Source organism: Rhincodon typus, chromosome 34 (genome assembly GCF_021869965.1).
Source record: "Rhincodon typus isolate 14 chromosome 34, sRhiTyp1.1, whole genome shotgun sequence".
In the NCBI taxonomy this organism is placed as follows: domain Eukaryota; kingdom Metazoa; phylum Chordata; class Chondrichthyes; order Orectolobiformes; family Rhincodontidae; genus Rhincodon; species Rhincodon typus.
Window position 1 is genome coordinate 8,797,052 of NC_063365.1, and position 13,693 is coordinate 8,810,744.

Sequence of the window (13,693 nt, forward strand, 5' to 3'; positions counted from 1 at the left end):
TGAATCTGCGAAGGGTATCCCCCTCAGATCCGCAACCCTACTCTATCCCCATAACCAAACATTTTCCATGGATAATCCACCTAGCCTGCACACTATGGGTAATTTAGCGTGGCCAATCTACCCGACCTGCACATCTTTTGGACCATGGGAGGAAAACAGAGCACCCAAAGGAAACTTAGGCAGAATGTGAAAATGCCATACAGACAGTCACCCAAGGGTAGAATCAAACCCAGGTCCCTGGTGCTGTGAGGCAGCAGTGCTAATCTCTGAGCCACTGTGCCACATAGCAGAGTGCATTAATTGATTATTAATTGTGTTTTCTTGGATGCAGTTTGGAGGCATTAACTGGGGATTTACCTGTGTTGCATTAAATAGGAACAGGCTAAAACTGGAGGTTTGGAGTGATGACTTACATTGATATACTGTGCATCTCCATAAGTAAACACTTTTGCAAAGGTGCAAAGAATGGCTCCAGGTCTATCTTTCACTCCTTGGTTTTCTGAAGTATAACACTATGTTGTATTGAGATTGGGAACCAATTTTCTCCTCAGAGAGCACTGTATACAACGTTCCAATCTGTCAATGTCCTAAGTGCGCTGAAATAGCGCCTAGACAGCTTGAATGGATGATTTCTGTTGGCCTATTAATAGTGCTGCCTTTAACTAAATAAAAAGACAGAAGGTTTGCAGAGTAGCAAGGCTTCAAATGCCTGTTTCCACATCTATAAATGAGTTCTTGTGGAATGACTAAGGTCAAAGCTATTTTTCAGCATAGATGATGAATGGGAAATGCACATGTATTCAATATGACCAGGACCTTAACCGACTTTGAATCAGAGCTGCACTATATTGTTTGCACGCCAGCATTTCCAAGATGGCACAGTGGCTCAGTGGTTAGCATAGCCAGTGGTTAGCACCATTGCCTCACAGCACCAGGGACCTAGGTTTGATTCCAGCCCTGTGTGGCTGTCTGTGTGGAGTTTGCACACTCTCCTTGTGTCTGCGTGCGTTTCTGCTGGATGCTCTGGTTTCCTCCCACAGTCTAAAATTGTGCAGGTTAGGTAGACTGGCCGTGCTAAATTGCCCAATGTGTCCAGGGATGTGCAGGCGAGGTGGGTTAGCCATGGGAATACCAGGGTTACAGGGATGGGGTTGGCGAGGGGGGTGCCATGGATTTGGGTGGGATGCTGTTCAGAGGGTCAGTGTGGACTTGATGGGCTGAAGGGTCAGCTTCAAAGATATATTGCTCCCTAGCGAATGACATATATTTACTCTGCAAGATACATGACAGCTGTAAAACCTCCTCAAAAATGTTTGCAAATTTTCCTGAAAATCAGCAAAATCAATTTGAATTCTCATTGAAGCTGACTTCAAGAAACATGAGAATCACCTACAATGTGATGCCTGTTTGGCTCATTCCAATTCTGCGGATTAGCAGGTAATTTCATTTTTATGTTGCCAAAAGAATAAAAGCATTGGTTCCTGGAGTGGGACTTGAACAGCTGAACGTCTGATCCGAGGGTGGGATCTGAACCCAGAATCTCTTGTCTGACTCCCAACTCAGACCACTTCTGCTGAGTCAAGACCAGCAAAGTTAGACTCAACTTGATAGCTGATCAACACTCGTAAACATGCTGATTTGTGTTTTAATTTTGCACCTTTTCCTCAGGTTTCGCACCATTTCATACCAATGGATTGAATCGAAAGGTATTTTAGAGGCCTTGCCTTAAACTTGTAACTGGGATACTTTCGTGACTATGTCCACTAGAGGCACTGCAGCCACAAACTTTCCTTTCAGTATTAGTCGATGTTACTGATCCTGAATAGTGGATTGGTTAGCTCAGTTCGCTGGATGGCTGGTTTGCGATGTGCAGTTAAGTCAACAGTATGGCTTCAACTCCGACACAGCCGAGGTTACCTTGAAGGTCATACCTTCTTTACCTCACCCACTCTCTGAGGTGTGGTGACGTTCAGGTTAGAATCACCACCAGTTGTGTCTCTCTCTCTAAACCTTACTTATTGTATAGTGCTTAATAAATACTTACTTTACATTGAGTTGCATGACAGTCTCTTCTGAGACCTCAGGTTAGCTACATGGAACTTAGCACAAGCCCAACAACCAATGAGCTAGTAAAATAAAACCATTTAGCTCCTCCCAGGAACAATCCTTCATGTTCTGATGGGCAGAGCTGATATCCTGTGATATCAGTTACACTTTCAGGCAGCATGTGCCTAATGCACATAATAACGCCTCCAAACCTTCTCCCTTTCTAGTCCTCCAAAACCAAGTCTGAGCCAAGGCAAAATTTTCACATGTTAATTTAAACAAAAAGCTGTTAAAGGCTACTTATGTTCATCATTACTCATTCTAACATGCAAAAATTGACTTCTTGTTCCATGAAAGCTTTGCCAATGTCCATTAATCTGTTTTTGGAGGATAGGCACATATATTGCACAGCAAAAGATATATTGGTCCTACCCATGTGATACCACTTTGAACGATCTAGCTTTTCTTACGCTTAAAATCCAGAAATTTTGCTTCTGCATATCATAGCTACTCCTCAGTGGATCCAGGATTCTCATTGATCAAACTATGTTGACAGTCCGATCAGGTAAGATGCTAAGTTGGACTGCTTTAAGAAGTTAAGCAGATGACATCGCTGAACTTTCCTCCTCTGAAGTGTGTAAATTCCTGATCTTGAATGATGGTCTAATCAAACTCAGAAAATTGGGCAGCATTTGAAACTCCAAAACTAAGTCATCAGACACATGACAATATCAAGATTATGCGCCTCAGATAAATTGGATAATCTCAAGTTAGTGTTTCTGTGTAGTATCGCATGACTAACTACCCTGAAAAGACAGAAAGCACATAAAACTCTTGGCACTGATTCTCGATCAAAAATTGCACATCTTAAATTCCATCAGTCAGGTTCAGGAATGTCATACACTATGACAGCAAATGAATTATGTTGTAATATAGCTTCTTCATATCATCAAAGGACAACTCATGGGAATTGAAAGCAAAAGAAAATTGTAAGTTAATGGAGCATGATCCATTTCTTGCTCCTCTTAGGATAAAGTGAGAAATCAAAAAAATAATTGGATGTGTTCCCTGAACTTTATAGGCCTATTACAAAATGCCAGGAATGGAAGAGAAAAGTTGACAAATTGGTTGGAACTAAGAACGGTTACTTGTCAAGATAGGTATAAGATACTCCACAAAATGGAAGAAATTGTTCCAGTTGCTCTTGGTTTGTGGCATTTTCATCTGTCTGGAGTCAATGCCTCTCACCAACTCTCATCCATTTCGGACACAGATGAGGAGAAATCTTTTCTTTAAGACTCATAAGTCTTTGGAACTCACTTCTTCAAAGGCAGTTGAAGAAGAAGCTTTGAAGTTTTAAGGTAGATACATTCCTGAGAAGCAAGGCAGAGAGATGGAATGATTATCATGGGTATATGGGAATGAGGGGTAATCAGGTTAACCATGATTTTATCGAATAATGGAGCAGGTTCAAGGGGCCGAGTGGCCTAGTCCTGCTCTTAATTTTGATGTTCCTCAGTTGTACAAACATATGTCCATTTAAATTCAAATGCTTCATGGCTTCACCCTTTCTTATCTCTGTAACGTAATCAGCCCTACAACCCTCCAAGATCTCTCCAGCTATGGTCTCTTGCACATCCCACATTTTAATACTGTCATCAGTGGTGGATGTGCATCAGGTAGGCCCTAAGCTCTGGAATTCCTTCTCTACACCTCTTTACCTGTCTTTCCCCTTTAATTAACTTATTAAAACCTATTTCTTTGATTTCACCTATCCCAACATCTCCTTGTGACTCCATGTAAACGTTTACTCAATAGTTCATCATTGAAGCACCTTCAAACATTTTGCTATGTTAAGTGGCACTATTTTAATGCAAGTTGTTGATACTGTTCCAGTGTGCTGAAAGGCTCAAAGATTTCACTCTTCAAACAGTGATTTTAATTCAAGTCATGTCTTCCAAAGAATCTTAGTAACGTGTTTTGAACGTCCAGAGCTAGAAATTTATTTGGAATGATTAAACAATCACAATAAGTCAGGTTATTAGATTTTCACAAACCTTAATTTTACACAGTCATAGAGATGTTTACAGAATTGAAAGACACCATTTGGTCCATTGAGTCTATGCTAGTAAGTTTATTTCCTCACAGTGCCATCTAATTTCCTTCTGGAATTATTGACCATTTCTGCTTCCACCATCCTCATTAGCAATGAATTCCAGTTTATTACCATTCGCTGCATTAAATTTTTTTCTCTCACATATAGTTTCATCTCTTGCCCAAGATCTTAAATCTGTGTCTCCAAACCTTCGTACCATCAGCTGATGAGAACCGATTTTCCTTAAAATTTTCCTACTTTATCAAAACCTGTCATAATCTTATCCACTTTTAATAAATCTCCTCTCAGTGTCTGTTGTTCCAAGGAGAACAGCTCCAGTCTTTCTAAGCTAACCTTGTAACTGAGACCCCAACCCCACCCTCAATCCCTCGGACTATTGTGATACAACTCCTCTGCTCCCTCTACAGGACCCTCGCGTGCTTTGTAAAGCATGCTGTTGACCAGAATTGGTCCAATAGTCTGGCTGTGGCCTAATGGTTCAGCGTACCTTCCCTGTTTTTGTATTCAAGGCCTCGACTTAGAAAGTCCAAGGTTCCGCAGGCTTTTTCATTCTCTCTTTTAATATGTCCTGCCACCTTCAAGATTGCATACACACAGCCAGGTTCCCCTGAGCCTGCATACTCTGTAGAACTGTGCATTAAAGTTGACACTGCCCTCTCGCATCACTGCAGTCTGGGAGCGATATTCGTTCTACAGAGTCAGAAGTCACACGCCACCAGGTTATAATCCAACAGGTTTATTTGAAATCACAAGCTTTCGGAGCGCTGCTCCTTCGTCAGGTGAAGACTTTAAATGATGAAGGAGCAACGCTCCGAAAGCTTGTGATTTCAAATAAACATGTTGGGTTACAATCTGGTGTTGAGTGACTTCTGACTTTGTCCACCCCAGACCTCCACATCATGGCTATCATTAGTTCTGTGTAAGCGCTGGAATGATAGTGACGCGACATCCCTGCATCCAATTTTCTTTTAAGAGGTCAGGCACAATATAGAACAGGCACCAATGCCATTGCTCCACCTGCGATCACTGATCAATGGATCTAGTCAGCATCTCCACCCTGAAGGAATTCATTGTTGGAAGGGATTACTTTGCCCTCATCAACGTTTACTTCCCTGGTCACAAGACCTTCATAATTTGACCACCCGCTAACAGTAAGAGTGCTCATAAGGGAGAAAGGTCACAAAAACATGGCCAACAATGAACGAAAGGGAAAGTCACAGACACTGAAAGTCATTAATAAAAATTACCTTTTCAACGTGAAAATTCTACCTACAAGTTCCACTTACCCTCTGACAGCATTGAGCTTTCCGGTCTCTGAAGCCTGCCTTGCCCTTCCTTCACTCTTCTAAAGGCATCTAGTGCTGAAGTGATGCAGGCAGCCGAAGAACTGTGAGGCTCCTTGTTCCCCAACTGCTGCGATCTGCCAGTTAGGAACTCCCTAGACCTCGAAAGGTGCTGGCTATAGGAAGAAACACCCATGAGAGGCTTGGAAACACTATAGTTTCCATTTGCATCTGGGACCGCAGCAAAAGACATGACACTGCCATTCCTTGGGACACAGTCTCTACTGAAGCTCTTGGTGATGGGGGCTGAGGGGGAGGGAGGCTGGTAACTAAGGGACCTGTGGGACAACCACAAGTCAATGCCTGCTTCTGTCGGCTGTGCAACACTGTTCTCTCCTGAAAAAAAAATTTGCACAAAATATTCATGTCAATTCAAAGTTATTGATAGGAAGAGTATCAATTTATTGAACCATGGAATGAGCAAATGCAATTACCACAGGAGATGAGCCCTTTGGCTATTATAATCCCAATTACCACAATTAGCCCAATTTTTTTTTCAGTAATTAGAATTTCAAGCCCTGAAGAAACTCCGAAAAGAAAGTGGATGAAAAATTAACCAATTGTGATATAAATCTGAATCTCACAGAAGTAGCTTACTGGACAATGAGCATTCCACAGTGATCTTTAGATTATTGATTATAGATTAACATACTAAAGGATCAATCCAGTAATTATTGTGATCCCAGTGGTGTTTGCACTGCATTTACCAATGTCACAATGATGAAAATATTTCACATTTGTTTGCATAGAAGGCCAATGCACCCTCTCCCACAGTTATTTCAGGATTTAAATGATGGAGCTGTGTGAGATCTTGACTTGAAATGAAAGCAAGAAAGATCGCTGGAGACGAATTTAGGGAGTCTCAACCCAATGTTGGATTCCAACACAGATTGGCATTGTGGGTTAGTAATCTTTTCATTGCCCCATTGCAATGGAACACAAGGATGTTTACTGTGTCGAAAAGAAACAGTGACACAGAGGCTGAGATATGAAGCAGATTGTTGGGGGTTAGGTATAGCAAATTCTTGCCAAACCTTACTGGCCCAGTCAGTGTCTTAATGTCAGAAAACAAGGTCACCTCACCTCTACCATATTGCCTCACTGGTCTCGCCCAATGAGAGGATAAAAATTTCCAGCTCTGCATCATTAGCTGCTTTCACTTGGATCATTGTTTTCGATCTTAAGTAGAAAGGGGAAATGCACAAGGAAGATCTGATCACTTCTCATGGGTTCTTCTAGGCAGGTGTAGGAACACCACCACCTTCAGGTTCCCCTCCAAGCCACTCACCATCCTGACTTGGAAATATATCGCCGTTCCTTCACTGTCGCTGGGTCAAAATCCTGGGATTCCCTACCTAATAGCACTGTGGGTCAACCCACAGCAGGAGGACTGCAGCGGTTCAAGAAGGCAGCTCACCATCACCTTCTCAAGGGCAACTAGGGATGGGCTAGAAATGCTGGCCAGCCAGCAATGCCCACATCCCACAAATGAATAGAAAAAAGAAGGCAAAGGTAGGATTGGGTTCTGCTGTAATGCCGACATAATATGGCAAGAGTCATTAGCAGAAACCAGGAATGAAGAGTTACTATTTGAATGAAATACTAGGCATGCAGAAGTTTCCAGAGCAAAAACCACTGGCAGAAAGCACAAGTAGCAGGCAACAGAACCTGCACTTCAGAAAATCTTCGATCTGTTTTGATACAGTGATTCGCCTAGTTAAATTAAACAGATCCATGGTGAAATAATAGACAAATAAGGCCATGGATGGCACGGTGGCTCAGTGGTTAGCCCTGTTACTTCACAGCGCCAGGCATCCGGGTTCAATACCACCCTTGGGTGACTGCCTATGTGGAGTCTGCATGTTCTCACTGTTTTTGCACAGTCCAAAGATGTGCAGGTTAGGTGGATTGGCCATGATAAATTGTCCATAGTGTTCAGAGATATGGAGGCTAGGTGGATTAGCCATGAGAAATGCAGGGTTATAGGGATAGGGTAGGGGGCTGAGTCTGGGTGGAATGCTCTTTGGAGAGTTGGTGTGGACTCGATGGGCTGAATAGCCTACTCCTACACAGTAGGGATTCTGTGATAAGATATTGGAGCAGAATTAAGCTATTCAACCCATCGAGTCTGCTCTGCCATTCAAACATGGCTGATATGTTTCTCAACCCCCTTCTCCTGCCTTCTCCCTGTAACCGTTGATACCCTTATTAATCAAGAGCCTATCTATGTCTGTCTTAAATACACTCAAAGACTTGGCTTCATCACCCTCTGGCTGAAGAAATTCCTCCTCGTCTTCGTTCTAAAGGGCCGTCCCTTTAGATTTCGCAAAAACATTTATTACTGCACAGTGTAATATTAACTACACAAGTGGGAACTTTATTCCAACATGTCTACAAACCCTCAAACTGGGTCCCATCAATTAGCCTTCTGAATCGATGATAATAGCATTCTGTCTGCTCCTCGTTGGCATGCGCTGACGATTAAAATCATGTTTCAACAGGATACTTGCTGAGAGGAATATTATCATTCAAGCAAGAGCTCAATTTGCAGTATTGCTCCCCTCGCAGTCACCAAGCAGCATTTAAGCTTCCACACAGAGCGGGTTAACAAGACCGGTCACCTGCTAATTCTCCAGACTGCTCAAGCTACCTGCTGGCTTAGAGCATCTCCTGTCGTTCCACGCACGGCACAGCCTGGCACCCTCCCGAGTGTGGAGGTTTCATAAAAACCTGACACACTGAGCCACTTCATTTACACCGCACTTGGAGGCTTTAAAAGACTACCTTTGTGGTTATTGATTCTGCGGATCACAGCAGATAGTTCCGGGGTTTTTTTACGATGTAACCTCTCCCTGATCACGGCGCTTCGATCAGGTTGATTGGTGACACTGTCTTCCTGCTGTACCTGGAATGGCAATGAGAAGATGTTAGAGATATTTATCTATCGTCAGGCTAAGAATCAGTTTTGTTGGAAACTGTCGCACATTAGATCCCTGCAGGAAATGATAATTCTATTTTTAATGGAAGAATTGTCTTGGTTTGCATAATAGACGCATGGAGTCACAGAACATTGAATAGACCCTTTGGTCCAACTCGTCCATGCCAACCAGGTATCCCAAATTAATCCAATCCCATTCAGAGTCATGGGGACAGAGAGATGTATAGCACGGAAACAGACCCTTCAGTTCAACAGAGATAGTAGGAACTGCCAATGCTGGAGAATCTGAGATAACAAGGTGTGGAGCTGGATGAACACAGCAGGCCAGGCAGCATCAGAGGAGCAGGAAAGCTGATGTTTCATGTCTAGACCCTTCTTCAGAAACCCTTCTTCAACACACCCTTGACGACCATGCATCCCAATCTGACCTAGTCCCATTTGCCTGCAATTGGCCCACGTCCCTCTAAACCCTTCCTATTCAATGTACCCATCCAGTCTTTTAAATGTTGCAATTTTACCAGCCTCTACCACTTCCTCTGCCAGCCCATTCCATGCACGCACCACCCTCTGCGTGAAAAAGTTGCCCTCAGATCCCTTTTAAATCTTTCCCCTCTCCTCTTCAGCCTGTGGCTTCTAGTTTTAGACTCTCCTACCCTGAGGAAAAGACTTTGGCTATTCACCTTATCCATGACCCTCGCAATTTTATAAACCTCTATAAGGTTGCCCCATAGCCTCTGACACTCCACGGAACAAAATCCCATTCAACCAGCCTCTCCCTATAGCTGAAAACCTCCAGTCCTGGCAAAATCTTTGTAAATTTATTTTTTGTCTGCATCCTTTCCAGTTTAACAACATCCTCCCTATAGCAGGGTGACCAGAATTGTACGCAATGTTCTAAAAACTGTACTCATTTGAAATATTCCATTCAAATCCAGGATTGCACAGTGAATTGTAACTCTCAGGCTTTGGAGAGGGTACAGAAACGGTTTACCAGGACTGTTGCCTGGTTTGAGGGATATTAGCTACAAAGGAGTTATTGGACAAACTTGATTTATTTTCACTGAAACGTTGGAAGCTGAGGAGGGACATAATAGAAATTTACAAAATTAGGACAGGCATGAATAGAATGGATAGTGGGAGTCATTTTCCCAGGGTAGAAATGCCAATTACTAGAGGACAGAGGTTTAAGATTTAAGGAGGTAAGTTTAAGGGTGATGTGAGAGGCAAGACTTTTGTACAGAAGGTGGTAAGTGCCTGGAATGCACTGCCGGAGGAGGTCGTAGAAGCAGATACAATAGCAATGTTTAAGAGGTATCTTCACTGATACATGAATAGGCAGGGAATAGAGAGATATAGACCACACAGAAGCAAAAGGTTTTTTGTGTAAAAAGGTAACATGTGTCAGCACAGGCTTGGTGGGCCAAAGGGCCTGTTCCTGTGCTGTATTGTTCTTTATTCTGTGTAGCTCGAAGGTTGAAAGCAGATGGCCATGTGTGTTTCACACAGACATTAACTATGAGACATAGTACTTTAGAACTTGCGAAAAATGCAATGGTGCACAATTGGGACACAATCATTAACAAGTAATTCCTTAATAGCTAGGAAAATAAGAGCAAAATATCGCCGGTGCTAGAAATCAGAAACAAAACAAGAAAGTGCTGCTAAACCCAGCCCTCAAATCCTGCTTCACCATCATATCTGATGAAGGCTAAACAGTGCCTGAGGGGCATCATGAGGGGCAATGCACAGGGTGAATAGCCAAGGTCTCTTTCCCAGGGTAGGGGAGTCCAAAACTAGAGGGCATAGCTTTAAGGTGAGAGAGGAAATATTTAAAAGGAACTAGAGGGGCAACTTTACATGCAGAGGGTGGTACGTGTATGGAACAAGCAGCCAGAGGAAGTGGATATGAGCCAAACGCTGGCAAATGGGACTAGGACTGGAATCTCTGGTCAGCAAGGATGAGTTGGACCAAAGAGTCTGTTTCCACGCTGTATGACTCTGTGACTCTATTTTGACCCAGCGATACCAAAGGACTGGCGATATATTTCCAAGTCAGGATGGTCAGTGACTTGGAGGGGAACTTGCAGATGGTGGTGGTCGTTGAACAATGTTCAGCATCATTTGTGACTCAGAAACTGAAGCAGTCCATGTCTATTTGCAAAAAGACTTGGACAATATCCAAGTTCATGTTGATAAGTAGCAACATTCATTCCACACAAGTGCCACTCCATGACCATCTCCAACAGGAGAATATCAAACAGTTGTTACTTAATTGTCAATAACATTACCATCACCCACTATTAATATTCTGGGGTTTACCATTGACCAGAAAGTAAACCGGACTAGTCATATAAATACTACGGCTACAAGAGCAGGCCACAGGCTACAAATGCTGCAGTGAGTAACTCACCTCCTGACTCCCCAAAGTCTGTCCACCATCTACAAGGCACAAGTCAGGAGTGTGATGGAATAGTCCCCACTTGCCTGGATGAATGCATCTCCAGCAACACTCAAGAAGCTTGACGCCATCCAGGACAAAGCAGACCACTTGAAAGACACCCGAATGACAACCTTCCACTCTCGCTCCCTTCGCCACTAACAGCAGTGTATTCCATCCCCAAGATGCAATAACTCATTAAGGCTCCTTCACCACTAAGTTCCAAACCAGAGACTGCTACCACCCAGAAGAATAAGGGCAGACGTACATGTGAACCCCACCTGCAAATTAATCTCCAAGCCAAACACCATTCCTGCCTTGGAACTAAAATGCGATTCCTTTGCTGTCGCCAGGTCAAAAGTCTGGAATTTCCTCTCTAACAGTGCTAAGGATGTACACACCCCATAAGGACTGTAGCAGATAAAAACTAATCACCATCTCCATTGCAACTGGGGACATTCAATAAATGCTGGCCTAGACAGTGATGTCCACATTCATGAATGAATTTTTAAATGTTAATAACTCATGAACTTTGATGAAACTCACAGGTGCTGATCTGGTGTGCACAAAAAGTACCACATTGTACTCTAAGAAAGATTCCCTGTTTATTACTTTTGTGGGAAATCTTTCTGCCAATTTTCTCCATTGAAGTAACTCAGTCCTTGCTCTGACATGGTACATGGTGCTGACTGTTATTCAATACCCATATGTAGTTATTTATTTGAAAATACTATTCCATCATGGAAGACATCACAACCAATCTAATCCAGCTCAGGTCAATAACTGTTTATTAGATACACTCTGGTGCATTTAGAAGCAAATTACAATCAAAAGTGGGGTCTCTTGATGATCTGCCCCCTTCCTACCCAGGAGACATTAGGTCGATTGTGGATATCCAGCAAAGATTCAACACACATTTATGTTATTAAGGTACTTATATATCAAAATCTATGGAAATACATTCATTACTAAATAAACCCAAAGCTCCTTTGTTGCAACACAAACTGACATAATAGCTTCTGCACTGTGGTGGGAACCTTGAGCAGTTTCTAACAACACTAAAAAACATTTTGATGCGCATTGAATGTATTCAAGAGGAAGCTAGACATAGCTCACTTGGGGTGAATGGGATCAAAGGTTATGGGGAGAAAGCAGGATTAGGCTATTGAGTTGGACGATCAGCCATGATGGTGAAGAATGGTGGAGCAGGCTCGAAGGGCCGAATAGCCTCCTCCTGCTCCTATCTTCTATGTTTCTATTTACATAGAAACTTTAATTTCTAACATGTCCCAAGATGCTTCACAGATAACAAACTACTTCTGAAGTGAAGGCATTGGTGTTTTTAGCAATTTATGTACAGCAGAACCATGCAAAGAATTAACTGGATCAACAGACAGCGAATCTCTAAATTGCCTCAACTTTCTAGAAACTTTCCCTCTCCGTAGCTGGGTCTCCTACGTTAGAGCACAGGAAATTAGGAACAAGGTAAACCATGGAGCCAATCAAGCCTGCTCCACCATTCAATAGGATCTCAGGATCCACTTTCCTATCTTCTCCCCATGTTCCCCAATTCCCTGAGACACCAAAAATATGTCTATCCCAAACTTAGAGGTTCAGAGATAGAGCATTCTCTAACGCCTGGGGTGGAGGACTCCATAGTGTACTGGCCTATTGTTTAAAGTAGGTTTTCCTCATCTCAGTTCTAAGTGATCAGCCCCTTATTCTGAGACTGTGGTCTCCATTATAAAAATAAAATCCAACATATAATCAAAGGGGTAGGGATCATACAGTACCATTTGTTGGATAGCTTAAATGGGCACAAGCTCCATTATACCCTCTGGTCACTGGAATAGGTGCACAGGCACCATTATACTCTTCATCCTCATAGACTAAGGGTACAGCTCTATTGTACCTCTACCCTGTAGACCAATAGAGTAAAGGTTCCATTGTTCTTGGCACTATCACAATGTCCCGATGTAAAGTAACAATATGACTAGTATTCTTAAGCGGAGTTCCACAGAAGAGTCATATTCTCCACAGATGCTGAGTTTCTCCAGCGCTTCCTGTTTTTATTTCATATCTTCAGCGTCCACAGAACTTCATCTTTATTTTAGTGTTACTGGTGCATCATGACTGTACAAATTGCCACATTTTAAGCAACAAATAGAAAAGGTTTGGAGGGACATGTGCCAAATGAAGGCCAATGGGACTAGTTCAGTTCAGGAAAACTGGTCAGCATTGACAAGTTGGGCCGAAGGGCCTGTTTCCGAAGGGCCTGTCTGGAGTATGGCTTCCAGTTCTGATCAACCACTTATAGGAGGGATATTATTAGGCTGGAGAGGGTTCAGAAGAGATTTACCAGGATGTTGCCAGGAATGGAGGGTTTGAGATATAAGGAGAGGTTAGATAGGCTGGGATAGCAAGAACGGCCGATGCTGGAGTCAGAAGTAACAAAGTGTGGAGCTGGAGGAACACAACAGGCCAGGCAGCATCAGAGGAGCAGGAAAGCTGACATTTCGGGTCGGGACCCTTCTTCAGAGATTCGCCCATTTCTGAAGAAGGGTCCCGACCCGAAATGTCAGCTTTCCTGCTCCTCTGATGCTGTCTGGCCTGCTGTGTTCATCCAGCTCCACACGCTAGATAGGCTGGGACTTCTCTTCACTGGAGCGTACGAGGTTGAGGGGTGACCGTATGGAGGTTTATAAAATCATGAGGAGTATAGATAGGGTTGATGCAAGGTGTCTTTTCCCTAGAATAGGGGACTTCAAGACTAGGGGCATATTTTTAAGGTGAGAGGAAAGAGATTTAAAAAA

The 13,693-nt window shown here is 43.0% G+C and overlaps 1 protein-coding gene across 1 annotated transcript in view; it reads right to left on the bottom strand.

The window, feature by feature from the left end:
• Nucleotides 1-2,847: 2,847 nt before the first annotated feature.
• Nucleotides 2,848-13,693, bottom strand: part of LOC125486846 (FERM and PDZ domain-containing protein 2-like) — a 92,272-nt gene continuing 81,426 nt past the window's right edge. Inside the window, exons 6-8 of the mRNA XM_048616183.1 lie at nucleotides 8,290-8,410; nucleotides 5,449-5,841; nucleotides 2,848-2,852 (exon numbers count right to left, since the gene is read on the bottom strand). Coding sequence (XP_048472140.1) covers nucleotides 2,848-2,852; nucleotides 5,449-5,841; nucleotides 8,290-8,410 — 519 coding nt within the window. The remainder of the gene's footprint in view (nucleotides 2,853-5,448; nucleotides 5,842-8,289; nucleotides 8,411-13,693) is intronic.